The sequence below is a fragment of the Brassica napus genome, chromosome C3, assembly GCF_020379485.1.
Source record: "Brassica napus cultivar Da-Ae chromosome C3, Da-Ae, whole genome shotgun sequence".
In the NCBI taxonomy this organism is placed as follows: domain Eukaryota; kingdom Viridiplantae; phylum Streptophyta; class Magnoliopsida; order Brassicales; family Brassicaceae; genus Brassica; species Brassica napus.
In genome coordinates, this window is record NC_063446.1 from 18511085 (window position 1) to 18528321 (window position 17237).

The 17237-nt window shown below is 38.5% G+C and overlaps 2 protein-coding genes across 2 annotated transcripts; both read right to left on the reverse strand.

Moving 5' to 3' along the window:
• Positions 1-1898: 1898 nt before the first annotated feature.
• On the reverse strand, positions 1899-5651 carry LOC106388458 (WD repeat-containing protein PCN). The gene is made up of 11 exons (XM_013828534.3): positions 5399-5651; positions 5173-5316; positions 4834-5092; positions 4679-4742; positions 4481-4594; positions 4225-4387; positions 3824-3971; positions 3152-3738; positions 2895-3076; positions 2518-2778; positions 1899-2436 (listed from the first exon to the last, which is right to left on the reverse strand). The coding sequence occupies exons 1-11, from the start codon at positions 5555-5557 to the stop codon at positions 2103-2105; spliced, it is 2415 nt and encodes an 804-aa protein (XP_013683988.1). The 5' UTR covers positions 5558-5651; the 3' UTR covers positions 1899-2102.
• Positions 5652-7989: 2338 nt separating this feature from the next.
• On the reverse strand, positions 7990-11186 carry LOC106388457 (probable xyloglucan glycosyltransferase 12). The gene is made up of 4 exons (XM_013828533.3): positions 9785-11186; positions 9119-9718; positions 8917-9030; positions 7990-8818 (listed from the first exon to the last, which is right to left on the reverse strand). Exons 1-4 carry the CDS (start codon positions 10523-10525, stop codon positions 8183-8185), a joined length of 2091 nt encoding a protein of 696 aa, XP_013683987.1. The 5' UTR covers positions 10526-11186; the 3' UTR covers positions 7990-8182.
• Positions 11187-17237: the final 6051 nt, after the last annotated feature.

A 17237-nucleotide genomic window follows, 5' to 3' on the forward strand; every position in this document is an offset into this window, starting at 1 on the left:
AGTTCCATTATATGTTCGGGGAGTGCAGAAAATCCAGAAATCTTTGAATCATCTCTTCAACTCTTGTATTTCCTCTAACTATGTTGAGAACTTTGGCCATGAGGGTCTCCTACCACTATCACGTCTTTGCAGTTTGTTCCAAATAGCTGACATATCAAATGATTCAACATGTTTTTCATTGCCCATGTTAGTGCTTCCAACTTCGTGTGTAATGTGGATTCTCTTCGACTTTGATTCCTTAATCCCATCAGCTGTGTCCGTCCAGATTTATCTCGATGTATCCATCCACAACCATTGTATATACATTTGCGTAAATAACACTTTAAGTATGGTACTTCATAACCAAAAAAATATGAGCATTTCAACATAAAATTTATGTTTCTAGATGTTTAATTTGGAATACATAAAGAAAATATAGGTCCTTTCAAATATTTTCTTCCAAACTACGACTGTTATAAATAGTCAAGAGTTTTGATTATATTCAAATCAATATTACTGATTATAATGATCCATAATCCCTTGATAAATATACATTGATATATTGGTTAAATTTATAATATTCAGATATTCCATAATAGTATACTCTTCAACTTGATAGAATATCTAATTTTTTAGTATAATTTTGATATCATCAATCCTTTAGGGGTTGTATATTTTAGAGATTATCATTTTTCATTGGATCGTATAAATTAAATTCTTCCTTATTCCAGACGGATAAAAAGTTTGTATGTATAGTAACATCTGCCACAAGAGACTATGTCTTCTCCACAATCAATTTTATCATCTTCCTTTAATATAACAGTTCAGTTTTTTTTTTTTTTTGGCATCCAACAACAGTTCAGTTATATCCAATTTATTTTACATCTTCTGGTATATAAATTTCTGGTTCAAATAGTTTTCTCTTTCAACGAGATTTTATATTTTTATTATTGTTTCTTTCTAATTTTTATAATCATTCATTTGTATATACTTTTCAATAGACTTTATATGATTTTTTATTATCATATAAATCGTTATTTTGCAAGGGTAAATATCATTGACGTCAATTTGCTTATGATTCTTTTTTCTTTCACACAAGACATAACTTATTGAAATTTCTTCAGTCTCAGATACATGATTTTTTTTCACTCAACTTTAATGTCTCTTCCGGGAAATCATTCAAAAATTTTGTTTCCACGATTTAACCATTATCAGTTTATCTTCCTTTTCGGTTACGAGGATTTTTATATTTGGAATGTCTAACTTGTTTCACGCTGACTTAGAGGAAAATGGGAAAAGTTGGCTATAAATAAATGAGATCTATCTCAAAAAGATTCATTCACAATCACTTAGAAGTTGGCATAAGAACTAGAGGCTTCGTAGCTTTACTTATTATTTCTGACTTCATAGCTCTTTACAATTTCTCTGTTTCTTCTCCTCTAATCAAATATTTTATTGTTTAATAAACGATTTTCAAATAAGTCACCATCGAATTTGGGTTTTTATCTCGAATATGCTGAATTCAGATTAAACAGTTTTCTAAGTTATCCGCTAATTACAAATTAGTTTTAGTGCAAAAAAAAGTGTACTCTTTACTAGGCATAATAAAGCCATAAATCTTAGTTTTAGTGCCAAAAAAGTGTACTCTTTACTAGGCATAATAAAGCCATAAATCTAATACTGATATGTGAATTCAAGTACAATAAAGCAAGTTATGCGATTTTGAGATGGAGTCGATGATCTCGTGTCAAACATCTCGACAACACCTGAGAAACGTAAAGATTGTTAAGAGGATTATATCAGCAACGCTCATTTGTTATTTTGAGGCGATAAAGATAATTGATAGGTGAATAAAAACTTCAGCACACCATGCTAACTGATTTTGCAATCTAATTTCTTTGAACAAACGAGCCTCAAAAGAAAGTCAAACTTATGTTGAACAAAAATTCATGTTCTGTGGCAACATTACAAAACATATGGATTCATCAATAATTAAAAGACAATGAAAAAAAAAAGATGTAAACAGTTTACTTCTCCACTCTCAACATCTCTATTAGCCCTTTCTACTTCACCAGACAAAAAAAGTGACCATCTTCTTCAGACAAAACAACCCCTTTTCTCTTTCAAGTCCCAAAAATATGTCTGTCCACTGGTTGAGTATCCAAACTCTTAACAACTTCAATCCACGGTTTTTCTATCACCATGATTGAGTTTTTAGAGAGGTGACCCACAAACAAAACTGGGTGCTTCGAGGGTAAGATTTCAAAGTTCTTTCTCTCTTTACCCTTAGCCTCTAACTGATATTCTTCTAACCGACGTTTTCGGTTTGTACCTTTCCCCAATTTTAAGCCCATGTTGACAAGTTTACCTTCTAGACTTTTAGATAGATTGCCGTTTGGTAAATCATTTTCTTCATCTTCTTCTACGGGCTTCCCAAAGTCGATTAAACACTTCGCCCTGATATGCAAACAAGATAGCAATGTGTTACTATCACATACATGCCGATTGACAAGGCTAAAGACAGAATGTAACAAGCACCTGGAACTGTAAACTATTACAGACGATGAATTTGGAGAAGGGGAGAATGAGAGTCCAATGACCTCCCCAGGAAACTCTTGATACCTCTTTGGCAGAACGTTTGTGTGTAGCAGCGACCACTTGCCCAACTGTCTAGCCTCTACATCAAAAGCAAAGACCTGATTCGAGGAGGTTGAGATCACAAGCGCATTGTTATTCCAAGGATGAAAACCAGCAGCTGTAACAGATGCACCATCAAGCCTTGATATGAACCAGTGTTGCCTGTCAAGTTAAAGCCAACATAAACAGTACAACTTCAATACCAAAGTCAAAGCGATTCTATCTTACCACAGTTGGCAAAAATAAAATTAAGCAGCAAAGCTTCACAAAGCCTCAACCTTTGTGTTTCGAGGTTGAATACATATATGTCCCCAAAGCAATTGATAGCGGCTAGCCACTGATCATCTGAGCTAGTATACAGTTTAGTTATAGGAGGCTCCAAAGGAGGAGATTCACCTTCATGCTCCTCCCGACATGGTGTAAAAGTATATGCTAGTTCCATATTACTAACGTCAATAGCCTGCCAACAAAATGTGATTCAGAAGTTAAGAGTATATTCAAACAATACAACTAAATCATAAACTCCGACACGTACATATATCCTTCTATCATGTCCTGCTAATATCAGTCGAGAGCAGTCTGAACTGAAAATCATGGAATGCGCAAACGGAAGTGTGGGAAGTCGTCTTCTACTGACACTCCACGGGCTCTTTGCAATTTCATTCTTCTTTAACTCAAACAGACTGAGGCCAATTTGGTCAGAATAAGCAAAAAGTGATCCGGTGTTGGAGATTGCACTGCATATGATCTTCCTGGAATCTCTACTTTTAACACGAACCAATGGCTTTGTTGAGGCACGTCCACTAGAATCAGTGCTTAGGTTAAGTCTAAGAATATCTAAATCACTAATACCCTGAACCAGGAGGAGAGAAGTCTGATTGAACACCGACTTGTGTACCATTTGAATGGGTACTCTCTGAGGCGCAGGACATATATCATGTGGTGAGAACTTAGTGAATTCCTGAATCGAATATGCAAAAAGCTTTGCGTCATCCCCAGCGGAAATAAGCATCGGGACACCCAAATGAGCCCATTTATGGTATGTGAAGTCAACTGGCTTCCCTTTCTTGCGATGCTTACGTGCACCACTCTTATCTGGCAACATATCATCCGGAATGGGATCTGCAGAAAAATGGGAGTAAGTAAATAATATAATAACAAAAAAAGACCAACAAGCTTATGGTACGCATCCGGAAGAGACTCTGACCTTCTCGACTAATTGGCACAGCAACTGTAAGAGCTCTGATGTCATGTGTATGAGCCTTAACATAACCAATATAATCCCATTTCTGAGAGGAAGAAGGCTTCAAATCTTGAGAACTGTTTGTACTACCAGAGAGCTTGTAGAGTATAACCTACAGATACGATGACAGGACAATTAGAACGTTGACACCATTACAAAAAAAAAAAAAAACTATTTCAGAAAAAAAAGTACTTTTCTGTTCATGTACTGTTGGACTCTTTACAATTGGTCAAAGTATTTGTCAAAAGGTGAATCAACAAAAAAAATTTACATTAGAGACAGGTTTTCACAACCACCTTGATAATCTTATACCAAAGTCAACCATATTCTAAAATTTAAACAGTGTAACAGGTACTGCATTATACCTGCCCATCCGCACCAGCAGAAAATACTCGATTGTGGCTGGGGGCTGCTGCAAGAGAATTAACATCACCTTTGTGATTACAGTGTGACTCCAAAAGAGTTCCATGTTGACTATCCCAAAACTGGACAGATCCTGTACTATCTCCACTAACAAGAACTTCACACCTAATAAAGTAAGCATGAGAGAACCCAACATCAGCTATAAGAAGAAAAAAAAAACAGAAACAATGTTAAAAAGCCGAACATTATCATTTGTACCTCAAAGAAAGAAGTGACCAAACACATATCTCAGAGCTACTTCCCTGTCCTCCAAGACCAACTGTAATTCTGTATACCTCTTGACAGGAATGAGCGTCCCAGCATCTAATCAGTCTATGGGACAGAAGAAACAGTTACCATTATTAGAACTTATTACACCAGTAAACATGGAGATTAAATGAAATATAATATACTCACCCATCGCTACTACCGGAAAAGATCTTCTGTGCATCAGGACTCCATGTAACACTTAAAGCACGCCCTACGAATATATTTTTCCATAGGCTAAGTAAACTAAAAAAAAAAAAGAAAGAGGATTGGGATAATTATAATAAGGGTGGAGAAGTTCATACCACTGACTCTAGGCAATGACCTATAATATGTTAACTTGTTGAAGTCAGAGATACGGTACAGTCTGACACAGCCATCATCACAAGCAGCTGCAAGAAGCCTATCTGAGTGGTCATGATGAAACTCTTCTTCTGAGTCAGAATCATCTTCTCTCTCACTTTCCTCCTTCTCACTCGAGTATCCATTCTCAATCCGATTATCAATGTAAGTTGGGGAAACAGCCATTTGCCAGATTGAGATTCCAATGGAGTCTAGCACAGCCTGAACAGTAAAGAAAATAAACATATAACACAAATGTAGGAGAACTGATAAACCTGGAAGTTAAGTTAAGAGAGGTTCACTTTCTGCTTCAAGTCGAAGAGGTCCCACTCGGAGATGGAGCCATCGATGCTAGAAGAAAAGAGACGACCGGAAGGTAGCCCTTGGGAGCCAGCACGGCACCAGGCAAGGGACGAGATTCTCGAATTTGGATCGCCGTGGATGGTCTAAAAATAAGAAAACACACAAATCAACTCACGAATCCAATTCGATTTTAGCTAAAGAGCTAATCGGAACAAGAGGACGTACGAGTTGACAGTGCCATCCGACGGCGCCTGGGGAGACGAGCCAGATTTCAAGAGAACCGTCCTCGCGAGCCGCCGCGACTTGAGTGTCGTCGGCGCTGTTTGCTAGGGCTACCACCGGAGATGGCTTCCAATCAACGGAGCTGCAACGGTACTCGAGCATGGCGACCGACCAAGTAGGGCAAGTACTACACTCAGGAGGGGGAGGCGAAGAAGAAGAAGAAGAAGCATTTAGGTTTGAGGGTTTCACCTAGGGCCTTATGGGGGCCGATTTTTAAAACGGGTTTACCCGACCCGACCCAAATTTCAATTTAAGCAAATAGTTTGATGAACCCATTTAACTCATTTATGGGTGAATTAGCTTAGTAAGCCATTTACCGGCCCGCTACCAATGATATTGCCATGTGCATGAAACAAGAAAACATGTCTATTTTAGGCAAATTTTCCGACCAACATATTCTCCGTGAATTATTTCAATGATTTTTAAAAATATTTTCTTATGAGCTTTTTATGTCTCTTTGGAAATTGAATGGAATTTTTCAGTGAATTTTGTTTGTGGGGATTTATTGTAAATTTAAACAGTTTCTTTTACCAATTTCTTAAATATATATTTCAAAATGTTGATAATTTACAACAAAATTCTCAAAAATTGTAAGAATAAAATTTTTAGTATGTTGAATAATGATATGAGGAATGATGTAAGATGGTATAAGGTGGTGCATGATAACATGTTTTCATGATATAAGATATTGCATGATAATAATGAACGAAAATATATACTTCTGATAAATAAATGATGTTATGATATGATATGATATATATATGATGGCGCAACAAAAACGTTTAACTTTGTTGTTTGATTGACTAATATACAATGAGAGCAGATGTTTACTTGTAGTTCGTGATTGATTGGTTCAGTGGAGCTATACATCTGCTGATCTAATTTGATTGCACATTTTACATGACATATGCTTGGTATGTTCATCGTCTAGTAGTATGTACTTTGTGTTGGTGATCATGTGTAGGATCGCCTTTACTGAACTATTCATAATTGTGCCCTTTTCTCATTTTCAGTGTGTGCAGGTGCGTTTAAGATTTGAGTGTGATATCTATAACTCATGGGATTAAAAGAGTAATGTGTCGCAATTCGCATGCCACATATACAAAGCCAGGGTTTATGATTTGGCATTAGAGTCTAACTATCTTAGAAAAGGGGTGAAACCTAGACAAGGGCACAAACTTGAGAAGGTGAGATCAAATTTGGTGGAAGAGCTACATATGCAACATAACTCAAAGAAGAGGGACTAATCAAGAAACTAAGTTAGACTTATTCCATGGTTAAGTCGCATTCAGTTATGTCTTTGATGGATAAATGAGCTAGTCAGATAAAAGGAGGGGAACAAGAGATAGTCAAGAAAAAGCGTAGAATCAGCTCAGGATGTTCAGACTTTGCTAGAACAAGTTGGGATGTCTGAGCTTGGAAATCATTTGTCAGGTTCAATTTAGCCAGGAGGAACTAAGCTATTTATGTGAACTAATAACCTAAATGTCCGAAGGATATATGATTCTTGGCTTGGATAGCCTATGGACGCATGTGTAAAGTGAAGTGGTTGGCCGGTTAATGGACCGATGGCATCATTTGGTTGTAAAAGCAGTTATAGGCAGTTTTTGACCGAAATCCTATAAATAGGGCTTCTTAGTCATTTTCTTTGCTGATTTTCCTATAAAGGAAATTTCTAAAAATCCAAAGAAAACGTTTGAGAGAGAAGAAATATAGAGAGTTGAGAAGGGAGATGCGGTAACAGCTAAGAATGCACCAGGATATGGTAGGGGCACGTTAATATCCCGTTGATCGACAGGAGATTTGGTTGCTCAAGAGGATCGAACGAAAGGGAACTTAGATGTTGTATAAAGTGTCACATTAATCTGCACCTCTATCGAAATGCATGGCTATGATAATTGTGTGACTGTGGACTTAAATGCTTAGTTCCATTGAGCACTGGTTTTCCGATTAAGTTTGGATCGCCTTGAGTATCTGTGTTACCGATTGTTTTTGATTTATTTGATGATAATTCATACATATTCTTGCATGTTCATTATCCGCTTGAAAACTAATAATTCATATATATATGCATAACTAGGATGAGCCAACGATTCATGACTCAGAGGAAGTCACATTTAGACATCATGGTAAAGCCCCAAGACTCGACATAACTGGAAGCGATGAACCTTGGATTCGAATTGCATATTGACTTGGATAGTTAAACTGCTCGACTGAATCAACATGTTATTGGTTGTGCATCTAAACCTAAGTGAAATAGGATGACTGCATCACTAGGTAATATTAAAGTTACTTACACTTCTTTGACATTTAGGTAAATGATAGAAATAACAGAGCATTTACTTTAGGTACGCGAGACTAATGTCCCATGGATAGTGTGTTAGTCCGGATATATATGATTAAACTGTTTATAATAGCCTATTATGAAACCCATATGTTGTATCAGATCAGAGTTTTATCTAAAATGATTTTGCTTTCTTGAACAAAACTTTCTTACAAAAGAATTGTCCACAAACGAGAAAGAATAAAAGAAGTGTAGCCAAACCAAAAGAGACATTAAAATTAAAGGAGATAAAGCTTACATATTACCAACAGTTAATATAACCATGTCCCTTCCTCTGTGAAGCTGATCTATGTTCAATGATGTGATACAGATGAAATTGTGTTCTTGTCTTCTACAAAGTTTTCTCTACAAGCACTATTAAGACCCAGTCAATCTCTTCACTGTCATTCGACTTGCTCTCCAATTAGATCTAGACCAACCAGTAAGAAGGATATTCCCTGAAACAAGAGGAAGTAAAAATGGATTCCTTGAGCCGACAAGAGACTTCGAGTTGCTGCAGTTAATAACAGAAACGCTAGTGACAGCTCCTTCATATAGATCCTATTGTGCTTCTTCTTCTTCTTATTGTTCTTCTTTCGAGCTTTCTTCTCAGCCTCTGTTTCTGGTGCTGGTGCAGAGGCGCCTCTCTGATGTTTCATTTTCTTTCCTCCTTCGTTTTCGACTAAAGCAGCCAGATCTCCCTCTGATGACCTCCCTGATTTCTTTGTAACAACCCATTCGTATGCACTTCCCAGCTGAAACAGGCCCGAGACCATGGCGTTGAACTTGGTGACAGACATTGTGTTCTCAAAGAGAAGGTAGGGGACAATAAAGGGAAAGGATTTCGGGGCGGGAAGGATGTTGAGGAAAGACATTGTGGCAGGTATGTAGCAGACAACCCAAGCAGGAAGCTCAGCCTCAGGGACAAACATAGTCATTGGCAGGATGATACAAAAGAGTGTGAAGGAGTAAAAGGGCAAGATGAGCTTCCTTAGGAGGAAGAAGAGGAATATCAAATTAAATTTCTTGCCTATGCTTATCTGCAAAAACAAAACAAAAAAACACAAATATATCAGACACTAGAGATACATGTACTTGTCATAAACGACACCGTTTTAAGGTTTGTTTGTTTATGCACCTTTGATTTAATGACAGCAGGCAAACAAAGGCGAAATAGTTGCATAGGTCCTGAATGCCATCGGTGTTGTTGCTTTCTGTAAGCTTCATACGATTCAGGTAATTCGCAAATGCACTGAGAGAGAGAGAGAGAGAGAGAGAATGTGACATTAGCGATGGAGTAACCAAATAATAATAATAATAATAATGTTTGATAGAATTACCTCAACGTCGTTAAGGAAAATGAACTTCCAGCCATGGAGGTGAGCACGAACAGCAATGTCCATATCCTCGACGGTAGTTCTCTCGAGCCAACCACCAGAATCTTCCAAAGCCTTGATCCTCCAGACGCCAGCTGTCCCATTGAACCCAAAGAAATTCAAGAAGACGCTGTTGACTTGCTGCTCAACCTCAAAGTGAAACGCCAAGTTAATGTTCTGCAACCTCGTCAACAAGTTCTCTTCCTTGTTCACGAACGACCATCTCGCCTGCACCAGACCTAGCTCCTCATTGTCCTTAAAGTGAGGAATCGTCTTCTTGAGGAAGTCAGGTAAAGGCTGAAAATCAGCGTCGAAGATAGCAACGAATTCGTAGTCTTTGACGTAGCTGCAGTTCATTGCAGACTTGAGATTCCCAGCTTTGTAGCCTTCTCTGTTCACGCGGTGACGATACACGATTCGTGCACCTCCCTTCTGCCATTTGTGAACCTCTTCTTTGATCAAACTCTGCGTGATGGGATCATCGGAATCATCGAGAACTTGAATCAGAATCTTCGTTTTCGGCCAGTCTAAGTTGCACACAGCCGCAATTGACTGCTGATAAACCTGTCCAAATAAAAATAAAAAAATCAATTTAAGATTTTTGTCGTACAAAATTGTTTTCGTGGTTACCTCTTTTTCGTTACACATGGGAATCTGAACAAGAACCATGGGAAGGAAGCATCCACTCTCGCCGGTTTCTAGATCGGAGATTGCGGTTTTGGGAACCGGTTTGATTTTATTGAACCGGATCCAGAAACAGCCTAGGCAGAGGATGAGCCGGTCCAGGCTTTGAATAAGGAAGAGGACGATGCAAGCGTTAGCTAGAAACTGAAGCGGAGGAGCAAGGTAGCCAACACGGAGCAGGACCCAGTGAGTGTAAACCCAATCGAAGAAACCATAAGGCAACTGAAGCTGAAGCGAAAGCTTCGGTGTTTCGAAATGCCATCCTTTGAAATACGCAGCCGTTTCGAAAGCTAGAAGCATTAGCGAAAGCAATAGAAACACTTTCAAGCACGAATACAAGAACCTCGGTTTCGATTCGGCAATGGCCGGAGAAGAAGAGGACGAGATCTCAGTGTCAGTACGGCCAGCAGCGATACGACGGCGCACGGCGGTTCCGAGAGCGATTAATGCTGAGCCGAGGGAGGTGAGACAGCCTGCGGCACGGTGGGCTTTGAGGAGGAGAACCCAAGTGAGCTGTCTCGCGTTCTTGTTGCGAGATTTCTCACGGCGGCCTTCCACGAGAAAATCTTGCTCAGACGGTGATTCGAGTTCCAACATTGACCAGTTGTTAGGGTTCTCCATTTTGACCACCACCGGAGTACCTTTGCGGTTGTTTCCTTTCGCCCACCATTCGAACTTTGGTGCCATTTTAGATAGAGAGATAGAAAGAGATATGGGAAAGAAGGGATGTCAAAAGAGCTACAAATCGGATCTCAGTGACAGCAATAAGATCAAAGCAGTGACACGTGTATTACTGTGAAGAGAAGAAAAAAAAAAAAACACTTATTTCTTTCCTGAAAGACTCGATTCACAGGTTTCAAAGAAAAATGAGGAAGTTTAAAAGACGAGGAGAGAGAGAGAGAGAGCGAGAGACAAGACAAGAAAGTGGTAACAGCTCAACACGTTCTTTTGCAATATTTTAAAAGAATATATTGAGAGAAACCACACACAATGGTCGAATTGTTTAATATTCCCCCAGATCAATTAGCTCTTGGGAAAAAAAGGAAACGGATAATACGATCGGTAGTGATTAAAAAGCCTGTTTGGACACAAACAAGAGAGATACGGAAAGCAGCTGTCTTTTACCAAATTTCTTGGCCTTCTTCTTCCAAAAACACCACTCTTAAATCTCCAAACATTATGCCATAGGATCTTTGATTATTCCGCGTGTGATACTAACCAGATATAGGAGGATTCACCTCGAGTTAATGATCACACGCGAAAGGAAGAAGGATTGGTAAGAACTAAAAATGAAAATATCGTAATAGTACCGAACAATATCCGCAAAGACACCGTGGGGATGAAGAATGTAAAAATAGAAAGTAAATGGATTTGAGATTTGGATTTTCTGTTTTTTTACTGTGATTAAATCTTTAATGAGTGGCGGAGAGAGAAAGAAAAGACAAAGTCTCTTGTTACACCGTTCATTTAGTTGTTTGCCTCCGAATATAGTGCTTTTTTGTTTTTTTTTAAACCTTTCCACCCATTCATTCTTTTGGTCAAATTTATAATTAACGTAGTAGTTTCGCAAGGGTTTCTTCTCCTTCTCCTTAATTCCTTGTTACTACCTTCTCAATCTAGTCCTTATTAGGCATGGATATAATAACCGATAACCACACCCAAACTCTACCGGAAGTAAACAGCTCAGTTTAGATACAATTATTGCTAAATAACCGAGAACAAGTTTGGATATCTGAATCCACTCGGTTTTATCCAAAATCCAAAATTTTACCCAAAGTTACCCAAATATATTATATATATATATATATATGTACGTTAACCTAAATCTACATTTCTCATCTTCCATTCATTGTAACCGAACTCGTGTAATCAGTTAAGTTTCTGAAATTTACGATTTCAAAGTCAATCCAAATATGTCACTTAAATTAATCAAACTGGACACCACAAAAAAAAACTTACTCTATTCAGCTTCTTCTCTATCAACTATGAGGAAGAAGAAATCACAGGTGATTTCATCTTCAAATATATTCAAATTTTTTTTATTTTTGTTTGTGTTTCGATTAAGTGATTTAGTACTTGTTGCCTTAATTTTTTACCATTATTAATTTTTTATAACAGTTACATTTATTTGCTTAATATTCTTTCCAAATAATATATATAATAATAATATTTTTAAAACGAAAACATATTATATATAACATGATTTATCAAAGAGAAATTCTTTTGAAAATATATTTTAATAAAGTCAAAAATTTAGAAAAATAGATCTCTATAATACTATTTGAGAGTTACTTTCTTATGTATTGTGTTCATGTTATATTTTACGACAATTAATAACATAAATTCACTTAATGAACTAAAAATATTATATATAATTATAGTTGGAAATAATTAATCCATGAAGTAATTCCTTCTACTTATAGCATGATGCCCACCTTCTCCTCATATTTAAACAACTTTTGGCCTTCGGTTCGCGTTTTCCTTCTGACTCCAGATAAAATGGAAAACTTCTACCAAATGGACACATTTATATAATTCAGGATATTGAAGGATTTAACCTAGATTTCAACTACGAGGACCTATAAAAGGGGCTCCTAAACCCTAAAATGAGGGATCAACGAATATATATACCTCGACCATAGCACCATGCAGCTGGAACTAGTGTTCCTGACCAAATACGATGTACTTCTGCTCTACTGATCAATAAAACATTACTTTTGATCTATTCTTCTTAGTTTATTTCACTACTTCTGTTTCCGTAGTATCACAAAGAGTCCTACTTTATTTTGTCCTAGCAGTTTGGCACTAAGAAAAGGGTGATAAACAAGACTCGTTACAATGATCAGAAGTGATCATGAGCAACCCTTGGCCACCATGGTCAACATTAACGTCGACTTATGAAGCAAGCTCGAAGCCTTGCTGAGGCAAATCACTGAGATGAATTCCACCCGAGAAAGTAATAACACCCCCACGGTTAATCTCAAAATCATTTCAGAGGTCCATACCTTGGAAGAAAAGATGGAAGAATACTCCAAGTATATGGAGCAGAGCATACAAAAGCTATCACATCTTGAAGCCGAGAACTTAGTTCTCCGAGAAGAAAATTCAGTCCTCAATACTATGAGAAAGAAACGACGCATGTTTTGAACCCATGTTTGACTTATGTAGCCCATGGACACTCCATATGGAGGAGACAACACGACTCAACGGGCTCTACTAGCGAATGGAGAACCGACTGAAAGAACCATTATATTGATCGTATTAACCTGACCGGAGAAGACGAACCCAACACAGATTGGATACATATATTGAGATGTAGGAACCAGCTGCGGCTAGGATATTGACAGAAATGTCTTACCAAGAAGAAGTCTTCTCAAATAAATTTGACATAGTCCAATCATTTATAGAAAGACTTCCTGGCCTCTTTCCTCCAATCATGAGAAATGCTCCAGATTCCTACGCAAACACTCATTTCACAGACGAGATTGCCTTGATCATTATGCCAAAAAGTTCTCTTTTCCGTATATGAGAATGTACGACGAAACTAGTGATCCAGACAATCACGTGGTCCATTACAAACAATGGACTTTGTGGTGCTACTATGTGCAAGGGTTTTGGCTCAACTCTGACCAGACAAGTTCTGAAATCATACATCGACTTTTCCAACGGATCAATATATTCATTTGCAGCTCTAACCGACCAGTTCGTAGAACCTAGAAAAGATGTCCGACGATATGTACAAAATCCTTCAACACTGAGCTGAACCTCTGCATAGCTATATAACACTCTTCAACCAGAAAAATGTATCCATCCGTGGATGTAACGCCTCAAAAACCATACCACAATCCACCCATAGACAAAACCGAAGCAATGGCAATGTCGACATGGCCAGACATCTCCAATCTCTCCATCTTAAAACCAGAATTGGTCAACGTTCTGAGGCAGATGGGCCCCTAGGTCAAGTGGCCTCAGAATATGAAAGCAATAGAAGCATTCAAGAATAAAAATTGATGGTGTGAATTCCATAACGACCATATTCATAAAACATAATACTGCATCTCACTGAAGATGAAGTCAACGAGCTATTAAAAAAGGATACCTTTGGAAATTCTTCTCCGACAAAGGAAAGAACCTCCTCCACAACAAAGAGGAAAAAAATCAATTGTCAAGAATTACTCATGCTTCACCACCACAATATGATCGGGCACCACCACAATATGGTTGGGAGGTCAACATAATATTTGGTGGCTCCGAATTCAGCGGCATCATGCGTGCATCTGCAAAGAAAAGCACCAGAAACCGGGAATAGGAAGCGTACAATTCTAGGAATGGACGCCCTGTTTGGATCTCGCACGATGGTGAACTGTTTGGTGAAGAGGCCACTAGTGGACTACGGAAGCTCCACTAATAAAGTTTTCATGAATTCCTACAATGATTTATGACTAGAAAATAATGCTAGATCCGGAAAGTCACGCTACTTAGCGGCGAGGTTAAACAAATAATAGGAGAAGTCATACTCTCCGTCTACGCAGAAGGAGTAAACATGTACAAAGTTGATAGTTATCGACTGCACCTCCCTTAACAACATGATCATAGGATGCCTCTGAATCCACGACATGGGTCCGCGCCCTCCGATCCACTCTTCATAAAATTGTCAAGTTTCCTATCATATGGGGTATCAAGGAGATAAAAAGAGACCAAAAAGTTCATGATCGGCCAAGATGAAAGCACCTGAAGCATCTCAGAATACAAACCGACGGTTCAAATTCCACAACGACCAGTCATAAAATGGAAGACTGCATCTCACTGGAGATGGAATTTAATAAGCTACTAAATAGAATATCTATGGTAATTCCTCTCTAACAAAGCAAGGAACCTCCTCAAAAACAATTAGGAGAAAAATCATTGGGCAAAAATTACTCATGTTTCACTACCATAATAACTGGTGGCTCCACAGTCAGCGGCATCACACATGCAGTTGCCAAAAAAGCACTTGAAGTGCTAAGAACAGCTAGGAAACTAGGGATTTGAAGCGCACGATCCTGAAACTTATGCAATCAGCTTCATAGCATAATATCACTAGAGAACTATGTTTCTTTATCACGACGCCCTGGTCGTATCTCACATGGTGACAATTTTTTTAATGAAGAGGCTACTAGTGGACAATGGAAGCTCCATTAATATAATCTTCATGGATGCCTAAAATGTGTTGGATAAGCTTCAAGTTTACTTGTTCGACAAGCTATTGAAGATAAGGATGAATAGCTTAATATGTTTAGGATAAAGATAAGAATTCCTAGATATACTTGTAATAGGAGAAGTCAAGAAGGTCCTATATATAGAGGTCTAATGTAAGGAGATCCCTACAACGATTGAAAAGAAAGTTAAGAAAGAAATAAAACAAAAGAACCTGTTTTATAATTCCTGTGTCTTTGAATACTTTATTTGGTATCAGAGCCTGAGGTTCAAATCAATCGAAGAACTTAGATACATAGAATTATGGAGGATTCAAAAGCTTTGGTGAAAGTAAAAGATGGTGTGCCTACCACCGTGGTTTGTCCGATGTTAACCACATCAAACTATACGGTATGGGCGATGAAGATGAGAGTGTTAATGCGCGTTCATAAGGCATGGGAAGCGATCGAACCTGGAGTTGAGGATGAAGAAAAGAACGACATAGCTACGTCGCTGTTGTTTCAATCGATATCTGAAGGATTAGTTTTGCAAGTTGGTGACCTAGGTTCCCCTAAACTTATTTGGGAAGCTATACGATCAAGGAACTTAGGTGCAGAACGAGTTAAATCAGCTCGACTATTAACTCTAATGAATGAGTTTGATCGATTGAAGATGGATGACACAGACTCTATTGACACGTTCTCAGGGAAGATATCTGAACTCGCCTCTAAAGCAAGTTCGTTAGGTCAGAGCATTGAGGGACCAAAGATTGTGAAGAAGTTTCTTAATAGCTTGCCACCTAAGTTTATTCATATGACGGCCTCGTTGGAACAGCTATTGGATTTGGAAACTACAAGCTTTGAAGACATAATTGGAAGACTTAAAGCTTATGAAGAGCGAATCAAAGGTTTTGAATCGTATGAACAACAAGGAGCTCTTTTGTATTCAAATTCAGAGAAGTCATATGACAATGGAGGAAGAGGCAGAGGACAGAACAGAGGACGTGGTCGCGGTACCAGAGGAAGAGGACGTGGTAGAGGTAACGATGGCGAGAGGAGTAAAGAGAAAAGAGACTACTCTCAGATCATATGCTACAATTGTAAGAAGAAGGGTCACTTTGCTTCGGTCTGTACCGAGAAGAAAGATAACGAGGAGCTAAACAAAACCGAAACAGAGGTAGCAGAAGCAGCCTTATATATGCATGAATTAGTATTCCTCAACGAAGAGAAAGTTATACCAAAGAAGCTGGAATTTCACGAGAAAGAAGAAGGTGTGTGGTATCTTGACAATGGCGCTTCAAATCATATGACAGGAGAGAGGTCTTACTTCTCCGAACTAAACGAAAACGTCAAAGGAAAGGTAAAGTTTGGGGATGGATCATTCGTCGAGATAAACGGTAAAGGGTCGATCTTGTTTGAAGCTAAGACAGGGGAGCAGAAGCTGTTACAAGACATCTACTATATCCCGGAGCTAAAGAGTAACATCTTGAGTCTGGGACAAGCAACTGAGCAAGGTTGTGATGTTCGAATGAAAAACAACTTCTTAACGTTAAGAGACCCTGAAGGGAGGTTACTAGTAAAGGTATTGAGGACTGCAAATCGACTGTACAAGTTGAAATTGAAAGTAGGAAAAGCGACTTGTTTGCACGCAAGACTCGAGGAAGATTCATGGAGATGGCACGCCAGACTTGGTCATGTAAGCTTCAAGACTGTAAAAGCCATGGCAACTCACAATATGGTGATTGGATTGCCAGAGATAAGAGAAGAAAAACAACTCTGCGATTCATGCTTGGTAGGCAAGCAAGCGAGACAGTCTTTTCCCAAAGCAACGGCGTTTAGATCATCTCAACCACTTGAGCTATTGCACGCAGACCTTTGTGGTCCTATCTCACCAGCGACACTGTCTCTAAACCGCTACATCTTTGTCATAATTGACGACAACACAAGATTCATGTGGACGATCTTGTTGAAAGAAAAGAGCGATGTGTTCGACAGGTTTAAAGCGTTTAAGAAACTTGTCGAGAAAGACTTAAAGAAGGAGATCATGACGCTACGCACAGACAGAGAAGGTGAGTTTACCTCACACGAGTTCAATACGTTCTGCAATGACAACAGTATAAGGAGGCATCTAACTGCACCCTACACCCCGCAACAGAATGGTGTGGTGGAGCGTAGAAACCGGACCCTTATGGAGATGACTCGCAGCATACTCAAGGCAATGGGTG